Here is a 20000-nt window from a genome sequence, read left to right as displayed (position 1 = left end):
TGCCTCACATTCACCCATTCACACTCACATTCACACCCCAGTAGTAGTTAGCCAGGCTGTGCCCTCCTAGTGACGCAACAGCTTCAGCGTTGCTACCAGTCAGGCCGAGAGCAGTGCAAGTACTTTCTGAGTTCCCGCAAAATCAGGAACTCCTCCCACTTTGTTGGGAAGCAAACAAACCATTTATCAAACCAAGGGAGGTCGTTTGGGAAATTCAATTTGGGAAATGTTAATTGTTATGCTCTTGGTCAGACCAAGTCTCGAAGAGATTTGAAAGTCGATGATGATCAGGCTAGTAGTACTTGTAGTAGCCGTGGGTACCACCCTGCCACCAGGAGCAATTTGGGGATTCAAATCCAAGGTTATTCTACCAAATACTGATTTCTGAACTCTTTCGTAGTTGATATATTGCTATTATGTTGTTTTAAAGTGAATATCATCTTGGGTCTTTTTTTTTTTTTGAGGTCTGAAAGCATTGCATCTTTTGTGTTATTTTAACCATTCTTAACTTGCTGCAAATAAATGCTTTAAATGACAATATTTTCATGAGGAAATATTGTCAGTAGTTTATAGAAACAACTATGTTTATTTTACTGAAACAAATACCAATAAGTAGTAAGACCAGAAAAGAAATAGCTGGTAATGTCTCGTCTGTATAGAAAGAACTTCCATGAGTCCATCACGGGAAAAACACTAGGCTAATGGAAAACACTTCCATGAGCCTAACAAAGAATTTTGGCAAAATCTGTGAAACCACCACAGATTTCGTTTTTTTCCCACTTTTGTTTTTGAAACTGGCTCTTAGTGTAATGCTTTATACGGTCACAGTATGAGATTTGATCGGCATCCAAATCACAAGTGCAGAAAAACATGACGCACTTCGGGCCATAGCAAAAGAAAACAGACAAATTAAGATTTTACCTGAGCATAATAGCACTATAGAGAGCAATTGCATCTCTTACCTTTGTTAAAAAACATTCATAAATCTCTCATTATCAAAACTCGGTACAAATGTAATAAATTGGGCGGTTTAAACAAGTGGTGGATCCTCCTCATTTGCCATTAAGAAATTCACTGGCTGTCTGATAACACTGAATCATGCTTGCGCAATGTTACAGGAAGCGTTTTAGCCCATTGCTCTGTCAGCTCCGCCATGTTCATAGGATGTCTGTGCCGACTGGTTTTCCGTGCGCCTCAATGGGCCAAGGTCGCCCTCCCACTGTTCTGTTGGAATGTCGATAACCTTCGATAAGGAAATATTTTTCACCATCGTTGATGGTGTCGGATCGCCTAGCAATTTGATGCATCACCGCTTCCATAAATTATTCTTTGCATTATCTTGCATCATGCTCTTTGTATTGGAGAGGATGAATCATGTGATGACAAATAGGGTGAAGGGTTCGCACATTTTCCATCAGCAGTCCAGTACATTTCCAGGGTATGCAGCTGTGTCCTTACAGTGAAGTGAAAGCCCACCTGGGAAACTCCAACTCCCATTGTCTTTGTTACACAGCACTCCACAGCACACAAGTGAACACTGCACACTGCCCATAAAGCACATTTATGCCTCACCCGTGCAATGGGGCAGCCCCCAATGGCACCGCAAGGGAGCAGTGTGACAGGACGTTACCATGCCCAGGGTACCTCAGTCATTGGGGAGGATGGGGCAGAGCACTGGTTGATTACTCCCCCCACCAACCTGGCGGGTCTGGAGTCGAACCGGCAACCTTTGGGATACAAGTCTGACGCCCTAACCGCTTACCCGTGACTGCTCATGACTGATGTCAGGCTTCAGCAGAAGGTTGCAGCTCTGAAATTAAATCTCAATAGGATGAATGTGGAGAGTAAACAACCAATCATTGTCCTGCCTGTGTGAAATGGCACAGAACAATTTTCCGAAAGGACAAATAAACTATCTATCTATCTATCTATCTATCTATCTATCTATCTATCTATCTGTCTGTCTATCTATCTGTCTGTCTGTCTGTCTGTCTGTCTGTCTGTCTGTCTGTCTGTCTGTCTGTCTGTCTATCTATCTATCTATCTGCGCCATACTTCTGTGTGTCATTGAAAAGCTGTATGACCCTGGGGACAAAGGACCTCTGTTGCTTTTCTATCCTGGTTTGCCCAGTACACTGTAGCTGCAACCAGGCTTTTTAGATAATCCACAAAAAATAATTTAATCCATACAGCAGTGACCTCAGCTGTGGCTTTAACCCATTGACGCCTAAGGAACCTGCAAAAAAGGGTGCTGCCTTTTTAAGGGGACACTGTGCAGGAAATGGTCAAAAAAGGTACTGCAAGTATGCTGCTCATTGAAACTGGGCTGCCTATTGCCAAATTTGATCTTTACATGAAAGTTTACTGAGTAATAGATACATATTTTCCATTATGGTCCAAGTATTCATAAAAAAGGTAACATTAGTGAATGGGCAGCATGAATTCTGGAAATAAACAACTAAAAATCTCACACACAGTGTCCCTTTAAGAAAAGCTGCCCTCAGCCTATGAAAACCTAAATATCTCAGCTTCCGAAGCACATAAAAATATGCACTTAAACACTAATACCCTCATCTTTCATTACAATGTGTTCATTCCATTCAAACAAACAGAGATTTTTAATAAAGTTGTCTCAAATCTCAAGAGCCTGAATGTTGCGTAATGCAGCTCCAGGCGCCAGGGCCAATGTTGAGCAACAAAACATCAGGCATTAATGGGTTAATTACCAATTACTAATTAATATGTACTGCTATAATGTCGTCCTGTGCGTATCTAGTGGATGAGTACCTGCGCCTCCTCCAGAGGGAGGTCAAGCATCACCTGAGTGACAAGAAGCTGTACTGTATATAATGTGTACTGTGTATAACGTGTACTGTATCTCTCCCTGTCTGTGTGTCTCCCTGTCTGTATATCTCCCTGTCTCTATATCTCCCTGTCTCTATATCTCCCTGTCTGTGTGTCTCCCTGTCTGTGTGTCTCCCTGTCTGTGTGTCTCCTTGTGTATATCTAGTGGATGAGTCCCTGCGCCTCCTCCAGAGGGAGGTCGAGGATCACCTGAGTGACGAGCTACAGTATACAATATGTACAGTACTGTATGCACCTGAGTGACGAGCTATATGCACTGTATATAATGTGTTCTGTTATAATGTGTACTCCTACTGTGTGTCTCCCTGTAGTGGATGAGTCCCTGCGCCTCCTCCAGAGGGAGGTCGAGGATCACCTGAGTGACGAGCGGAAGGGGGAGCGTCTCCGTAGCGGCGTGCAGGTGGTCATCGCCGGGGCAACCAACGCTGGCAAGAGCAGCCTGCTCAACATGCTGTGTAAGGGAACATCACACCATTTATTCGTTGGTCATGTGATCGTCTGAGATTGTTTCGTGTTCTTCGGTTTGTTAGTTTGCGGTGCATGTGTATTCCTGTGCACAAGAGTGCAATGGTGAGCTCCCTGAGAGCTCTCATTCGTCCATTCATTCATTCATTCATTCATTCATTCATTCATTCATTCATTCATTCATTCAGTCAGTCAGTCAGTCAGTCAGTCAGTCAGTCAGTCAGTCAGTCAGTCAGTCAGTCAGCCATCCATATGTTATCTGTCTTTCATAGTCGATCTGTCCTTAAAAATGTCGGCGCTCTCTTCTCACAGCAATCACGACTCTGTTCACTATTCTCGGTTCACTATTCTTGGTTCACTGTTCTCCTTTCACATCTCAGACACAAGTCACAATTTTCCTCACACAGATTACCTGTAGATTCTCTTTTAACAGGTGGCGCTGCATTCATTCATTCATTCATTCATTCATTCATTCATTCATTCATTCATTCATTCATTCACTCACTCACTCACTCACTCACTCACTCACTCACTCACTCACTCACTCACTCACTCACTCACTCACTCACTCACTCACTCAATCAATCATCCGTCTGTCTGTCCTCTCTAACAGGTCAGTGCTCTCCTGTCAAACAAAACACAATTCTCGTTCTCCATTCTGCTTAAGCATGGATCTCAGCCATAGGTCACGATTTTCACACGCTGCACAATGTTGTCTTTTCACACTGTGTGCTGCGTGTCACATAAGCATTTCCCACAGAGCATAGTTGTCCTACTGACTCATGACACCACAAACTGCAGAGGAAATGCCATGTCCAGTCACCTTTCCATGAAACTCTCGAGAACATTTTCCATGATGTTTTTCAATCTTTTTGTTCAGCACCAGGGATTGTGCACAAGTAACTCTCTACAAAAGACATTTCAACTCCATGATCCCAGTTGTCTGTATTTAATAAGCTCATGTGTTTGCTTGTTGTTTATTTTCTTATTTGCTTTACTAAATTAATTTTGTTTTCTTAATTCTACAGTCCCAGGAAAAAGTTTGTACACCCTTTGAAATGTCTTACATTTCTGTCAAAATTGATCATAAAACATGGTTTGATCTTCCTGGAAATCTCAAGAAGGAACAACCAGAGTCTGCTTTAATTAATTCCACCCAAACATTTACATGTTATCATATTTTTATTGGTCATAAGGCCATAACATTCACAGGAGAGAAGGGCATAAGTAAGTACACCCTTGCATTAAGTAGGTTTTAACCCTCAGTTAGTGCAATAACATCAACCAGACTTATCCTGTAGTTGCAGATCAGATTAACAAAACAATCTGTTTGTATCTTGTCTCCCTCTTGTTTAGGGAACTGCCTCTCGTCAGCAAGGTTTGTTGGATGTCTGGAGTGCATAGCTTTCTTGACTTCATGCCATATAATCTCAATTGTTTTTTGTCAGGGCTTTGACTGGGCTATTTCAGAATGTGTATTTCATTATTATGAAGCCATTCTAAAGTCGATTTGCTTCTAAAGTATGGGTTGTTGTCACATTTCAGGACCCATACTCTTGTGTGCTTCAACTGTGTGACAGACTTCCTCACGTTTTTTTTCTGTAAAATATCACAATAAACTTGAGTTCATTGTTCCACTGATAATAGCAAACTGTCAAGGGCCTGAGGCAGCAAAGTAGCCGCATATAATGATGCTCCCGCCACCATACTCAGAAGAGGAGATGTAACCAAGAATAGCTAAAAATGGGATTCATTCTGCCATCTAAAATTAATGGGGTTTCTGTCCAAAAAAAATATTGCTGCACCTTTGAGGTTTGCGAAAAAGCATGTATATGCTTCATAGAATTACTGCAAAATATTCTGTAGGCCAACGTTGAAACCAAAGTTGAATTGTTCAGGGGAACACACAATGTCATGTTTGGAGGAGAACTGGAGAACCACACCTTCACCAAAACATCATCTGTACCTTTGATTATGGTGGCGGGAGCATCATTATATGCGGCTACCTTGCTGCCTCAGGCCCTTTTCAGTTTGCTATTATCAGTGGAACAATGAACTCAGAAGTTTATCGAGATATTTCACAGAAAAAAAGTGAGGTAGTCTGTCACACAGTTGAAGCACACAAGAGGATGGGAGCTGAAATGTGACAACAACCCATACTTTAGAAGCAAATCGACTTTAGAATGGCTTCATAATAATGAAATACACATTCTGGAATAGCCCAGTCAAAGCCCTGACAAAAAAAAAGGCATGAAGTCAAGAAAGCTATGCACTCCAGACATCCCACAAACCTTGCTGACGAGAGGCAGTTTTCTAAAGAAGAGGGAGACCAGATACATCCAGATTATTTTGTTAATCTGATCTGCAACTACAGGAAACATCTGGTTGAGGTTATTGCGACTAACTTAGGGTTAACACCTATTGAATGCAAGGGTGTACTTACTTATGCCTTGCTGTCCTGTGAATGTTTGCATCTTATGGCCAATGAAAATATGAAAACTTGTAAATATTTGGGTTGAATTAGTTAAAGCAGACTCTGGTTGTTCCTTCTTGTGATTTCCGGGAAGATCAGACCATGTTTTATGACCAATTTTGACAGAAAGGTAAAACATTTCAAAGGGTGTACAAACTTTTTCCTGGGACTGTATATTTTATCTTACGATTATCATTATTACCTTAAATCCAAAATTGTCATTGTAGGCATCACATAAAAAACATCCTTTACCAACAGCCGACCCTCCTGACGTGGGGAACCAACATTTGTAAACTTGACTGTGTGTGTGTGTGTGTGTGTGTGTGTGTGTGTGTGTGTGTGTGTGTGTGCGTGTGCGTGTGTGTGTGTGTGTGTGTGTGCGTGTGCGTGTGCGTGTGCGTGTGCGTGTGCATGCGTGCATGTTTGTGTGTTTTCTGCGTGTGCCTGTCAACCTTTTGTAATTTATCCACTTTCGTATTCACTCTGTGACACTGCGGCACCGGACGGCGGATCATTTTTTAGCGTCTGTTTAAAGAGTCGCATCCTGTGGCAATATGGTCGCACGTACGTACGCTATTCAGAGCGGTTCCTCCGCCTCAAGTGCTTCCTATCTTAATAATGGGAATATTTATCAGTGGCCAGATATAAATCTACCCATGTTTCCTCAGGACATTCATCTTCTGACTAACTGAAGACTTATGTATGTGTAGGTTACCTTAGGGTATGGACCCTTGTTTTTGTTGTGTGTTTTTACTGATTATTTTTCTTTCCCTTATTTCAATTTATTTTATTGGGGAGGGGAAGAGGGGGGCGTTTTGGCTTTTTGGACCTTTATTTTTGTGACAGGACAGTTGAGGCAGACAGGAAGCAAGTTAAGTGGGGAGAGAGAGAGACGGGGAAGGGTCAGCAAAGACTTGTGTAGGGTACTTGTGTGTCATTTTGAAGATGAACCCTTTTGTTTGTTGTGGGGTTTTTTTACTGATTATTTTTCTTTCCTTTAAAATTTGTATCAAAGAATTACACCACCAATTCTGAAGATATTAATGTCTGGTTTGTGGTGTCATGGATTTTATCCTCAGCATTTTGTCTACGGCCTACGCCTCAATCTGTCGCCCCATGTATTTTGATGATGTGACTCCTCAGTGTTTGTTGCTTTATAAAACAATAGGCTGCCAATTTATGAGTTGATGTTACAAGAGGTGGACATCAATGAATGTTTAGACTTGGAAATATGAATTGCAACATACTGTAGACGTAGAGAGCAGTTTTCACAGCATTTCAGAGAGCGTGACAACTTCAATTTACCTGGTACTCACCTCACTCAGGCCTGCAAAAATTGTTTTGATTTTCAGAAAATAATAATAATAACTGTATTTGTATAGCACAATTCATACAAGACAAGCAGCTCAATGTGCTTAACAGTTAGATGAACAACAATTCTCTTATTCTCTTAAAATGATGTCAAGGCCCACTTTTAATACTGTACCTTCAGAGCACAGCAGTGGGCCCCAACCCACAGAACCACTAACCCTATCTTCTATCCCCAGGCCAGCGTCCCGGGGTGTGTGTGTGTGTGTGTGTGTGTGTGTGTGTGTGTGTGTGTGTGTGTGTGTGTGTGTGTGTGTGTGTGTGTGTGTGTGTGTGTGTGTGTGTAATAACAATAATAATAATAATAATAATAATAATGATAATCTATCCTTTATCCCCCAGGTCAGCGTCCCGCGGCCATCGTGTCCCCCGTGGCCGGCACAACCAGGGACGTGGTGGAGACGTCTGTGTGTGTGTGTGTGTGTGTGTGTGTGTGTGTGTGTGTGTGTGTGTGTGTGTGTGTGTGTGTGTGTGTGTGTGTGTGTGTGTGTGTGTGTGTGTGTGTGTGTAATAAATGATAATCTGTCCTCTATCCCCCATCAGGTCAGCGTCCCGCGGCCATCGTGTCCCCAGTTGCGGGCACCACTAGGGACGTGGTGGAGACGTGTGTGGACATCGGTGGCTTCCCCGTCCTGCTGAGCGACACGGCCGGCCTGAGGGACACACAGGACAGCGTGGAGAGGGAAGGGGTGCGGCGCGCCAGGGAGAGGTAGGACACATACGGTACCTATATATAAAGATGTATAAGGTATGACTATATGAGGATAACTATGCCAGATAATCTGGAAATAGTGTAAGGGGTGCGGCGCGCCAGGGAGAGGTAGGGCACATACAGTAAACTACAGATTACTACTGGGACACTACACAGCAAACTACAGATTACTACTGGGACACTACACAGCAAACTACAGATTACTAGGACACATACTGTAAACTGCAGATTACTAACACACATACAGTAAACTATAGATTACTAGGACACATACTGTACAGTAAACAGTCAAGTCAAGCCGGTTTTATTGTCAATTGCTTTACATGCGCTGGTCATACAAAGAATTGAAATTCCGTTTCTTACTTTACCATGCAGACAGACATAGACTCTAGGGTCTAGACACAGATTAGTGGGGATATGAGCCATATAAGGATGACTATTCCAGATAATCTTGAAATAGTGTAAGGGCTGCGGTCGGTGCCCAAGGGAGAGGTAGGGCACTTTCGCACTATTCGATTTAACCTTTATCTAGCCAGGATTGTCACACTGAGACTGAGCAATGCATCAAAAAGGCACCCGAGCACAGAAAACTTCAAAACACATGAATTATTTCCAGCATACAGATTGATATAGATAGGAGCTACTGTATACAAAGATGTCTATGCCAGAAAATCTTGTGTGAAGGGTATGAGCTACACATGGATGACTATTTGTCACTATACAAAGCAATGCTGTGAAGTAGCGATTGCACAGTAAGCTACTACAGCCTTAGGCCAGGCTGAAACTACATGACTCCCGATTTTGTGTCTGATTTTGACGTCGGGTTGCGCTGCACACATATAGAGTATCGCAACTGTCAATCTCACAGAGACGATGCCCAACGTTCTATTTCGAGTCGTAAATATCTAACAGATATTAAATTTGCAATCAGCGACTCTTGGAACCGGCAAAATTCTATCTTAGAACGTTGGTCACGACTAGGAAATCTTGCCCAACAATCGCTTGCGGTGGTCCTATGGGGTAACTTAGGTAGGTCTGCCTTCAAAAGTGCTGGGGACATTAATATATCAAATTGTCCTGGTATGTTATTTTTGCTTTGTGTTGGTGAAAGTGGTGGCGACAATCTAAGTTTATCTCACAAGTGGTTTGGACATGTCCCCCACCATCCACACCTAAAATTACACCCATGCTTAGGGTTATTTCGGTGTCATCGTTTTGTCAAGCTTTATTAGCTTGTGACATAATATTAATTCACATACAGTACGTCATCATTGCAATAACAAAGATAACAGTAGCAAGCCAAAGCCATGATGCTATCGAACCAACTCCTTAATACTACAGTGCCCTCCATAATTATTGGCACCCCTGGTTGAGATGTGTTAAAAGCCTTAAAATAAATTCAGTGTTTATTGCAGAAGAATACTGTCACACTGAAAATTGTAGGAAAATGTTGCCTTCAACTCAAATGAATTGTAGGAAAATAAAAAAAATCCCTGACTAAAAAATAATTATTTTTCATTAAATCACCTGTTCCACAATTATTGGCACCCTTAACAATTCCCAGGAAATAAATATAATTGAAGCATTTCTGTCATTTCTACAGTAGTTTACAAAGTTTACCAGAGTATGTAGGAACATTTAATTAGTAATTCATCACTTCCTGTTTCCCTGGGGTATAACTATGACGTGACACCGAGGCCATTTCTCTTATCCACTCTTAAACATGGGAAAGACAAAGGAACACAGCATACAAGTGAGGCAGATGTGCGTCGACCTTCACAGGTCAGGCAGAGGCTACAAGAAGATTGCCACTCAACTGCAGCTGCCCATATCTACTGTGAGAGGAATAATTAAGAAGTTCAAAACAACTGGAACAGTGGTAAACAAGCCTGGACGAGGACCCAAGTTTATTTTGCCACCACGCACAGTGAGGAGGATGGTAAGGGAATCAAAAGATCTCCAAAGCTCACTGTTACAGAATTACAACAAATGGTAGCATCCTGGGGTCACAAAGTCTCCAAATCAACCATCAGGCGCTGTCTACACGCCAACAAGCTGTTTGGGAGGCATGCACGGAGAAAACCTTTCCTCACCCACAATCATAAATGCAAACGTCTGGAGTTCGCCCAGCGGTATTGGGGCCAGTGATGCGCGGGCTGACCCGAAAGCAGCGGGCGCTTGCAGTTAACTGCGGTCGACCGCAGGCACGGGTTATGAAATATTATTTTAAATGAAATTCGGGTCGGGTGCGGTCGGTCAGGACCTTTGAAATGATGCCGAATTTTAAAGTAGGCTATAGGCTAGCCAATAGACTATAGTTTACTTTAGCAGACAGGGACAGGGACATTTTTTTCGAAATAGATCAAAGTTTATATGGCTGAATAACTAAGATGGTGCCACCCGCTCTGCAGGAGACTTAATGAGGCTCCTGCGTCGGCCGAATATCTTCTGCGCGCAACTAGTGCAGCAGGTGCAACCATTGAGTGCATTTTGAAGAACACAGAGGGTGCTCTCTAAACAGTGCAGTGGTGGATATAGCCTACATATTTTCTTATACAATTGTAATGGTTTCGCACTCATGTGTTGCTTACAGAGTTTGTTTTCATTTCCTGTGTCGTACCATGACTACGAGGCAATCCACTTGACGGCTGGCTCCGTCTGCTCACCAACCTACAGATTAATTTTCTCCATGTAGCCTATCCAAACGACGATGTTACCGAAATAAACAGGTGACAGTCGGCAGTCGTCGGTTCAAAAATCCATGTCCTGTTGAAATGCACAGCTGTCTTGTTTTTGACGCAAATTCCTTTTTTAAGACCTTTTGACGTGATTGTGCTTTGCCAATGACGCTAGGGTGTTCATAAAGACGCACGGCTACTATTTTCAAAGGCGGGTCGGGAAGCGGGCCGGGTCAATATTTTTCATGAATATTTCTTGCGGGCAGGGCAAGCGGACGGACTAGGGAAAAAAGCGGTCGGGTGTGTCTTGTTTTTTCGTCGACCCGCGCATCACTGATTGGGGCTTCAACTGGGACCGTGTGCTTTGGTCAGATGAGACCAAGATTGAGCTTTTTGGCAACAAACACTCTAAGTGGGTCTGGCGTGCCACGAAAGATGCGCATGCTGAAAAGCACCTCATACCCACTGTGAAGTATGGGGGTGGGTCAGTGATGCTGTGGGGCTGTTTCGCTTCCAAAGGCCCTGGGAAGCTTGTTAGGGTGCATGGCATCATGAATGCTTTGAAATACCAGGACATTTTAAATCAAAATCTGTTGCCCTCTGCCAAAAAGCTGAAGATGGGTCGTCACTGGGTCTTTCAGCAAGGACAATTGACCCTAAACATATGGCCAAATCTACACAGAAATGGTTAACCAGACACAAAATCAAGCTCCTCCCATGGCCATCTCAGTCCCCAGACCTCAACCCCATTGAGAACCTGTGGGGTGAGCTGAAGAGGAGAGTACAGAGGAGAGGACCCAGGTCTCTGGATGATTTAGAGAGATTCTGCAAAGAGGAATGGCTGAAGATCCCTCTTTCTGTCTTTTCCCATCTTGTGAAACATTATAGGAGAAGATTAGGTGCTGTTTTGTTGGCAAAAGGGGGTTGTACAAAATATTAACAACAGGGGTGCTAATAATTGTGACACACATTATTTGATGTCAAATAATTATTTCTTTATGTGGGATTTTTTCCCCACTGAATAAATGCACTTGTATTGAAGGTTGGATTTTTCTCTTTTTTTTTCCATTAAGGTCCCATATTATTTAGAGAAAAATAATAATAATTGGAAGCTAAAAAACACATCTCAACCAGGGGTGCCAATAATAATGGAGGGCACTGTATGTATCCGCTGCTTCAGTGAGATGAATTTTCAGGCCTTGTTAGCCGGCTAACAGGGGGTGCATTCCAATATGCGACATTGCGTCCTCCACTTGTGCTTGTGGCCTCGTACCAGGAAGAATAGTCCCCAAAATGAAGAATAGTTCCCAAAAAATTGTTGTGGCTAGGATGACAGCGGGGAAACTTAATTGTTTTCTGCACGGAGGTGGGGCATCAGGAAAATGTGAGGCCACAAGCACAAGTGGAGGAGGCAAGCTCGCATATTGTATTGCATACAGGGGCTTCAGGGGCTTACTTCAGTGAAAGGAAATGCGCTAGCTGTTGTTTGTTTGTGTTGACCTGGCGGTGACACTGTAGTGAATATTAATCTCCATCCAAGAGAAGAAGACGTGCCCCTCGCCTCACCTCTCTACTACAGTACAGTGAAGACGTGCCCCTCGCCTCACCTCTCTACTACAGTACAGTAGGTTCTCACCAGGGCACGCACGCACACACACACACACACACACACACACACACACACACACACACACACACACACACACACACACACACACACACACACACACACACACACACACACACACACACACACACACACACACACACAGAGGGAAGAAGACAACGTGCCCCTCGTCTCACCCCTCTCACTGGTGTACAGTACAGTAGGTTCTCACCAGGACTCTGGAAACACATGTACGCGCACACACGCACACGCACACACACACTTGTGTATACACACTAGCACACACACACACACACACATGCACACACATACACACATACACACACACACACATGCACACACATACACACATACACACACACACACTCCAACAGACACACACACATTTGTGCACACACACACACCTTGTGTATCACTAGCACACACACACACACACACACACTCAAACACTCAAACAGACATACACAGGCACACACACACACACACACACACACACACACACACACACACACACACACACACACACACACACACACACACACACACACACACACACACACACACAGAGGGAAGTGAGCTCGTTACTGTGGCATCTCTAGTGTCGTGTCCCCATTCCATCCCGATCTTACCCACCTATAGACACGAGCATGCATGCACTCATGCACGCACACATACACACACACACACACACACACACACACACACACACACACACACACACACACACACACACACACACACACACACACACACACACACACACACACACACACACTCCCTCTCTCTCTCTCTCTCTCTCTCTCTCTCTCTCTCTCTCTCTCACACACACACACACACACACGCACGCACGCATGCACACACACACTCACACAGACACACACAAACATGCACACACAAATATATGCACAGGCACACAAACAAGCTCGTTAGAACATTTAAGATAAACACTCTTTAGGGCTTACTCTTAGCCACTTAGCTTTCGTCATCGTGTCAGTTGACGTGCGCATGAGGAGGTTCCCAATACAGTAGGTGTGAATGGAAGTCCATGTTCCAGCCTGGCGGAAGGAAGACGTGGAGTCAGGCAGGCCAGTCTAGTGTAGCGGTCCGACTACGACTCCGACTACGACCGAGCCCTAACACTCACAGTATGGATTAGTGCACGGGCCTACCGGGCCCAAGCCCAGGGGCCCAAGGGCCCAAGAGCCAAGTCAAGTCAAGTCACGTCAAGACAGGTCAAGTCAAGTCACGTCCAGACAAGTCAAGTCAAGTGGGCTTTATTGTCAATTTCTTTACATACACTGGTCATACAAAGAATTTTAATTACATTTCTTACTGTCCTATGCAGACTTAGACAATCACATACTTTAGGTAAAAACATAGACAGTATAGACATAGACAGTACACATACAGAGCCAGGGGGGCCCTGAAGGCCAAGCCTCCATGCTACTACAAAAAGCCACCTCATTATTGGTCTATATTTACTGTATGTTTTCATATTGTGTTAAAATTGTACTTTTTAACTGCCGTATTTTCAAAAAATTTTCAGGGGAGACTGATCAAATACAATTTCAAACTTCTGTGCTAACCTTGTTACATAGATTTTGGACAATAAAATACACTTGAACTTGAACTTGAGAATTCCCCAAACACCCAACAAAATAAGGCTCTCTAAGATCTGGGCTTAAACACCCCAACTTTTCTGAATCTCGCCAGTCCAAGGAGAGAGGGGCCATTCTTGTTGTTTGGCTCAGGGGCCCATGAAACCATAATCTGCCCCTGCTAACTCTTACAGTATTGACGTACATTCTTGTTGCTAACTCTTACAGTATTGACGTACTCGGTACAGTAGTGAGTGCTCTCATCACTGCTAAGTACCGTATTAAATCACATACTGTATATACATGTGTACATTTGGGCGGTGCAGTGTCACAGTAGGCACAGCATATAAATAGATATCCATGGCAAAGTATTGACGTACTCGGCACAGTTGTGAATGCTCTCATCACTGCTAAGTACCGAATCAAATCAATCACATATGTGTACATTTGGGCGGTGCCGTGTCACAATAGGCACAGCACAGCATATAAATAGATATCCATGGCAAATATTTGTGCACATCGGCATGCGTGAGTGTGTGAGCGTGTGAAGTGTGTGAAGTGAAGTTAAGGGGGGTCCTTTGTTGCGTAACAGTGGACACATAAAAGGGGCCACTTCTCCTGTCTGCTCCTCCTGAGACTCCTTGACTCCGGTGACTTCTGGTGACATGTCCTGACCCTCCTACCTGTTTGTCCCGACCAGTGCCCCCCACACCGTTTACGTTTCAGCTGTACATCAACCGCAGCAGCACTGCCATACTCTCACAGGGCCCGGATTAATGCACAGGCTAGGTATGGCTGCAGCCTAGGGGCCCCCACTTGCCAAAAGTGGTCCCCCTTGATTGGTCAAAAGTGGAAAAATTGCAGAATTGTGACAAGATGTGACGGGAATGTTCGGGCAGTGAAAGTTCTATAGAATTCTGGGCGCCATACAATACAATTTGGAATTTTAGAATCTTGCATTGTTATAGAACACATTCTTTTTATAGAATGTTCAAAAACCCACACTCTTAAAGCAGAGATATTCTATAGAGATATGCCAACATAATAGGTTTCTATGGGCACCTAACGCGACCAGGTTCCGGTCTGCCTAAAGGGGCGTGTCATAATGCTCCTACAATGAATAGAACAGTCCTTAGGTCTGCCTAGGTCTGCCTAAGGGGGGCCATAATAGAACCAGGAAACAATGGGCCAATGGAACCTCTCTCTCTCTACTCTCTCTGCTTAAAGGTTAATTCCTAGCTCGTAATTATGCCACTGTCTATTTCTATGTACATTTGCTGCAAAATTTGCCATTTGCAGTGGTGTAGTCTACGTAGAATGCAGGTATACGCAGTATACCCACCTCAAAATTTCAGGGATTTCAGTATACCCACTTAAAATTGATTGATCCATTATTTAGAATAGCACAAATATATACAGTATACCCACCTCAAAAAATGCTCAAATATACAGTATACCCACCACAAAAAAGTAGACTACACCTCTGGCCATTTGGGTGGTGCCCACCACAGCAACCTGTAGCCAAGGGGCCCCGGGCTATATCTTAATCCGGCCCTGCGCTGACGATCATACCAGTGCCCCTTCACTGTTTATGTTTCAGCTGTACATCAACTGCGGCGGTGGTGGCGGCACTGTCTTGTCATACATACATCATGGATATGGCCAGTGTGCTCCCGGCAGCCCCAGTAGGACATTCAGGAAGTGCGTATAAGTTCTTCAGAGGAGGCCTGTGTGCGTGTGCGTGTGCGTGTGTGTGCGCGTGTGTGTGTGTGTGTGTGTGTGTGTGTGTGTGTGTGTGTGTGTGTGTGTGTGTGTGTGTGTGTGTGTGTGTACACGTGTGTGTGTGTACACGTGTGTGTGTGTGTGTGTGTGTGTGTGTGTGTGTGTGTGTGTGTGTGTGTGTGTGTGTGTGTGTGTGTGTGTGTGTGTGTGTGTGTGTGTGGCATGATTTGAGACTCGGTGGGTTTGGGATCCTGACCCCACACAGGAAGGAGGTTCGAAGCATCCGCTGCTGCTGCTGCTCTGTGTGTGTGTGTGTGTGTGTGTGTGTGTGTGTGTGTGTGTGTGTGTGTGTGTGTGTGTGTGTGTGTGTGTGTGTGTGTGTGTGTGTGTGTGTGTGTGTGTGTGTGTGTGTGTGTGTGTGTGTGTGTGTGTGTGCACACAACTTTGCAAAGTTTAGCATTCCATTCTGACAGCTCCAAGTTCTACAGATGGTGGCGGCAAATCAAATCACTGTAAACATACTGTTGTTGGTTTCATTCACCACCTGCAGTTAAACTATTTTCCACTTTGAATCAGACAAAAATGTTTCTGTTGTTATCCGCTCATCTTTGCTTGCCTTCACCAACATTGCTTGCCTCCCACAGGAATGAATGAATGAATGAATAAACTGAACAGATAACGAACTTCACTTTGATCGTCTGACTCTTATCCGGATTATCCATAAGGGCCAGTGGCACAGTGCCCAGGGGCACCAGCCGTTTACAGCCAGTTAGGGGGCACCACGTGACAAAAACTTTACAAATGAAGAGTTCAGATGCAAAACCCCCTAAGTGCCTTTTCAGAAAATAATCTTAATTCATTTTTATTTAATACAAAGCTATCAAAATTGCATATTTCTTAATTTAATTTAGGTAATATAACTATTTATATGTATTATCAAGTACATGAATTTAAACCAAACTAGCAACAGGGTTCTCTAAAAATATAGAAGTGCAGGTCTTCAGAAATGGAGTTAGGGGGTTTTGCATCTGAACTCTGCAAATATTGTTCATAAATGGGGGGCACCTGCGAGGTGTAGTGGCCGGGGACACCACAGTGTCGTAATACGGTCCTGGTCTCACTTGTCTCTGTCCACTGATTTTATTATGCAGATACTGTCTGAAGACTGTCATGATTTGATCATCTCACTTGTGTCGGTGTGAGTGTGTGTGTGTGTGCGTGTGTGTGTGTGTGTGTGTGTGTGTGTGTGTGTGTGTGTGTCTGCCTGTCTCCTTCCAGGGTGCGACAGGCCGACCTGGCACTGGTGGTGGTGGACTCGTCTCAGCTTATTACCCATGATCCTCAGCACATAGCGAGTGCCCTCGACACGTACATGGCCGATGTGCTCCCCTCCCCCTCTCCCACCACAGGTGATGGTAGGACTGGGCAATAAACAATATACCATACGATGTACGGTGTTTTGTATTGGGTATTGCATTGCAAAATGCACTTTACAGTATATAGGTTTAAAAACAATGTTCTGAAAATATTTGAATAGCAAGAATTCACAGATATGTAGATGATGACATGAGTTTCCAATGAAGTTTAGGACATTATGCAATGAAACGTTTCATGTTTTTTTCCATATCCCCTACCACAGATGACGGGATGGTGACCCCCCCTCGCTGTCTCCTGGTGCTCAATAAGAGCGATCTGCTTTCTGAGGAGCAGCAGCAGTGCATCATGGGGGTTTTGGCGGAGCGTGGTGACCAGCCCAGGGCCTGCCTCATGTCCTGCCACACCAGCGGTGGCGTCACCGACTTCCTGTTCCTGCTGAAGGACACCGTCAAGATCCTGTGAGTACAGTACTTCACTAACGTAACTACTATACGATACGCTACGATATGATACGATATGGTACAAGATCCTGAGTACAGTATTTCACTAACATAACTATTGCCACTACGATACGATACAATGCGATGCGATGTAATGTGATGCAATATGATACGATACAAGATACTGTGAGTACAGATAACTTCACTAACATAACTATTGCTACTATGATACGATACGATGCAATGCGATGCAACGTAATTTGATGCGATGCGATACGATACAATACAATATCCTGTGACCACAGTATTTCTCTAACATAACCATTGCTACTATCATACGATACAATATGATGTGATGCGATACAATACGATGCGATACGATACGATATGATACAAGATCCTGTAAGTACTTATTAATAATACTAATGTTAGATGTTTATTTGGCTTATTAACAGAGAAATGTAGGCCAACCAGGGGCGCTGTCAGAAATGTTGGGCCCCATGAAAGATTCAAATTTTGGGTCCCCTTAAGGGCCCCTCTCAGTGCTTAGGCCCCCTTAAGGGCCCCTATCAGTGCTTGGGCCCTTAGAATCTGTACCACTTTATCCCCCCTAGCGGCCCCCATGAGGCCAACAACTTGAACCAAATATCATCAACAATAACAGGAGCACTCAGAGAGCGGAGAACTCCTCCAAGCCCGCTCAGCTCAATTATAGATATTGAAATGGAATTAAAATCATCTTGAGCTGTGGTATATAATAGAATAATACATGCAAGCATTGCTCAATGCTCAGTCATTTTTCAAAACAACAAATAAAAAATAAACACACATGCAAAAAGCCCTGGCTAAAGAGTATCTCTTTGGCAGGTGTAAGAAAAATAGGCAATCAAGATTCAGCAAAATGTATAGGTGGGGTGCCAACTCAATGTTGATTTGGCTATACAGTAGAGTATTAAAATATTTCCATTGCACGCCTCCCTAATTAATATGGAGCATTTGGATGAACACATGAAAACATGCAGAATGCATGCATATATGGCAAATGTAGTGATTTGTAGTGTGTGTGCGTACGTATGTGTGTGCTTGCATGCGTTGTTGGGTGTGTGCATATATGTGTGTGTGTCTGTATGCATGCATGAGTGTGCGTGCATGTGCCTGCCCTTGTTCTGGAGCAGAAAAGAACACCCTGTAATGTTCCAGTTCCAGCCCTGGTGCCCGGCTGCCCAGTTCACTCGCGGGCCGGACCAGTTACTTTGTCAGATTGTGCTTTGTCAGACTGGTGGTACACGATAACACAGAAACTTCCTCACACATTCCTGCTCCCTTCCCTTCCCTTCCTCTCCTCTCCTCTCCTTTCCTCTCTTTTCCTTTCCTCTCCTCTCCTCTCCTCTCTTCTCCTCTCTTCTCCTCTCCTCTCCCTCTCCCTCTCCCCTCCTCTCCTCTCCTCTCTCCTCTCCTCTCTCCTCTCCTCTTGTCTTCTCTCCTCTCCTCTCCCCTCCTCTCCTCTCTTCTCCATCTCTCCTCTCCTTTCCTCTCCTTTAATTTCCTCTCGTCTCGTCTCCTCTCCTCTCTCCTCTCTCCTCTCCACTCCTCTCTCCTCTCCTCTCCTCTCCTCTCTTCTCTTCTCTTCTCTTCTCTTCTCTCCTCTCCTCTCCTCTGTTCTCCATCTCTCCTCTCCTTTCCTCTCCTTTAATTTCCTCTCGTCTCCTCTCCTCTCCTCTCTCCTCTCCACTCCTCTCTCCGCTCCTCTCCACTCCTCTCCTCTCCTCTCCTCTCCTCCTCTCCTCTCCTCCTCTCCTCTCCTCTCCTCTCCTCTCTCTCTTCACCTCTCCTATCCATTCCTCTCCTCCTCTCCTCTCCTCTCCTTTCCTCTCCTCTCATCTCCTCTCCTCTCCTCTCCTCTCCTCTCCTCTCCTCTCCTCTCCTCTCCCTCTCGTCTCCTCTCCTCTCCTCTCCTCTCCTCTCCTCTCCTCTCCTTTCCCTTCCTCTACTGTGCTTTCCTGTGTGCTGCACTGTGCTGCTGTGCGGCTGTTGTCAGGTGTGGAGACCCACTGACCGGAGGCCCCAGCTTGACTCAGGCCCGACACCGGGCCCATCTGCTGGAGTGCCTGCGCTGCCTGGGTCAGTACCAGCGCTACCGGGACCTGGACCTGGCTCTGGCTGCGGAGGGCGTGCGACTAGGCCTCACCGCGCTGGCACGCATCACGGGCCGGGTGGGGGCCGAGGAAATACTGGACATCATATTCAGAGACTTCTGCATCGGGAAGTAGAAGTGGACTGGAGTGGAGTGGGAGGGAGGGAGGGAGTGTGTGTGTGTGTGTGTGTGTGTGTGTGTGTGTGTGTGTGTGTGTGTGTGTGTGTGTGTGTGTGTGTGTGTGTGTGTGTGTGTGTGTGTGTGTGTGCGTGTACATTGTGTGTGTGTGTGTGTGTGTGCGTGCGTGACTGTGTGTACATTCAGAGTGGTAATACATGCATTTTGTATTTCCTATTATTCAGTGCCATTTTATTTCACTTAAACTGGAAATAATAATAATAATAAAAACATTAATGTATTCAAATGTTCAGTTTGTCCTCTTTTGTCTTGACTTGGAAGTGAAGTCCTCTTGGGACATGATAATCTCAGCCCCATTCGCTGTCTCTTTGCCTTCTTGTCAATCACATTGGCCTTTATATTG

The 20000-nt window shown here is 44.5% G+C and overlaps 1 protein-coding gene across 2 annotated transcripts in view; it reads left to right on the top strand.

Annotated features, from left to right (window-relative positions):
* The window catches only part of gtpbp3 (GTP binding protein 3, mitochondrial), a 54532-nt gene extending 34920 nt beyond the window's left edge, over positions 1–19612 (top strand). Inside the window, exons 6-10 of one of the 2 annotated variants that reach the window (XM_063200512.1) lie at positions 3177–3320; positions 7715–7880; positions 16787–16917; positions 17148–17343; positions 19364–19612. In XM_063200512.1, coding sequence (XP_063056582.1) covers positions 3177–3320; positions 7715–7880; positions 16787–16917; positions 17148–17343; positions 19364–19595 — 869 coding nt within the window. In that variant the 3' untranslated portion in view covers positions 19596–19612. Of the gene's footprint in view, positions 1–3176; positions 3321–7714; positions 7881–16786; positions 16924–17147; positions 17344–19363 lie in introns of both variants that reach the window. The other variant, XM_063200511.1, reaches the window with a different exon arrangement.
* The last annotated feature ends 388 nt before the right edge of the window (positions 19613–20000 follow it).

The sequence above is a fragment of the Engraulis encrasicolus genome, chromosome 6, assembly GCF_034702125.1.
Source record: "Engraulis encrasicolus isolate BLACKSEA-1 chromosome 6, IST_EnEncr_1.0, whole genome shotgun sequence".
Lineage (NCBI taxonomy): Eukaryota > Metazoa > Chordata > Actinopteri > Clupeiformes > Engraulidae > Engraulis > Engraulis encrasicolus.
This window is presented reverse-complemented; position numbering and strand designations above follow the sequence as displayed.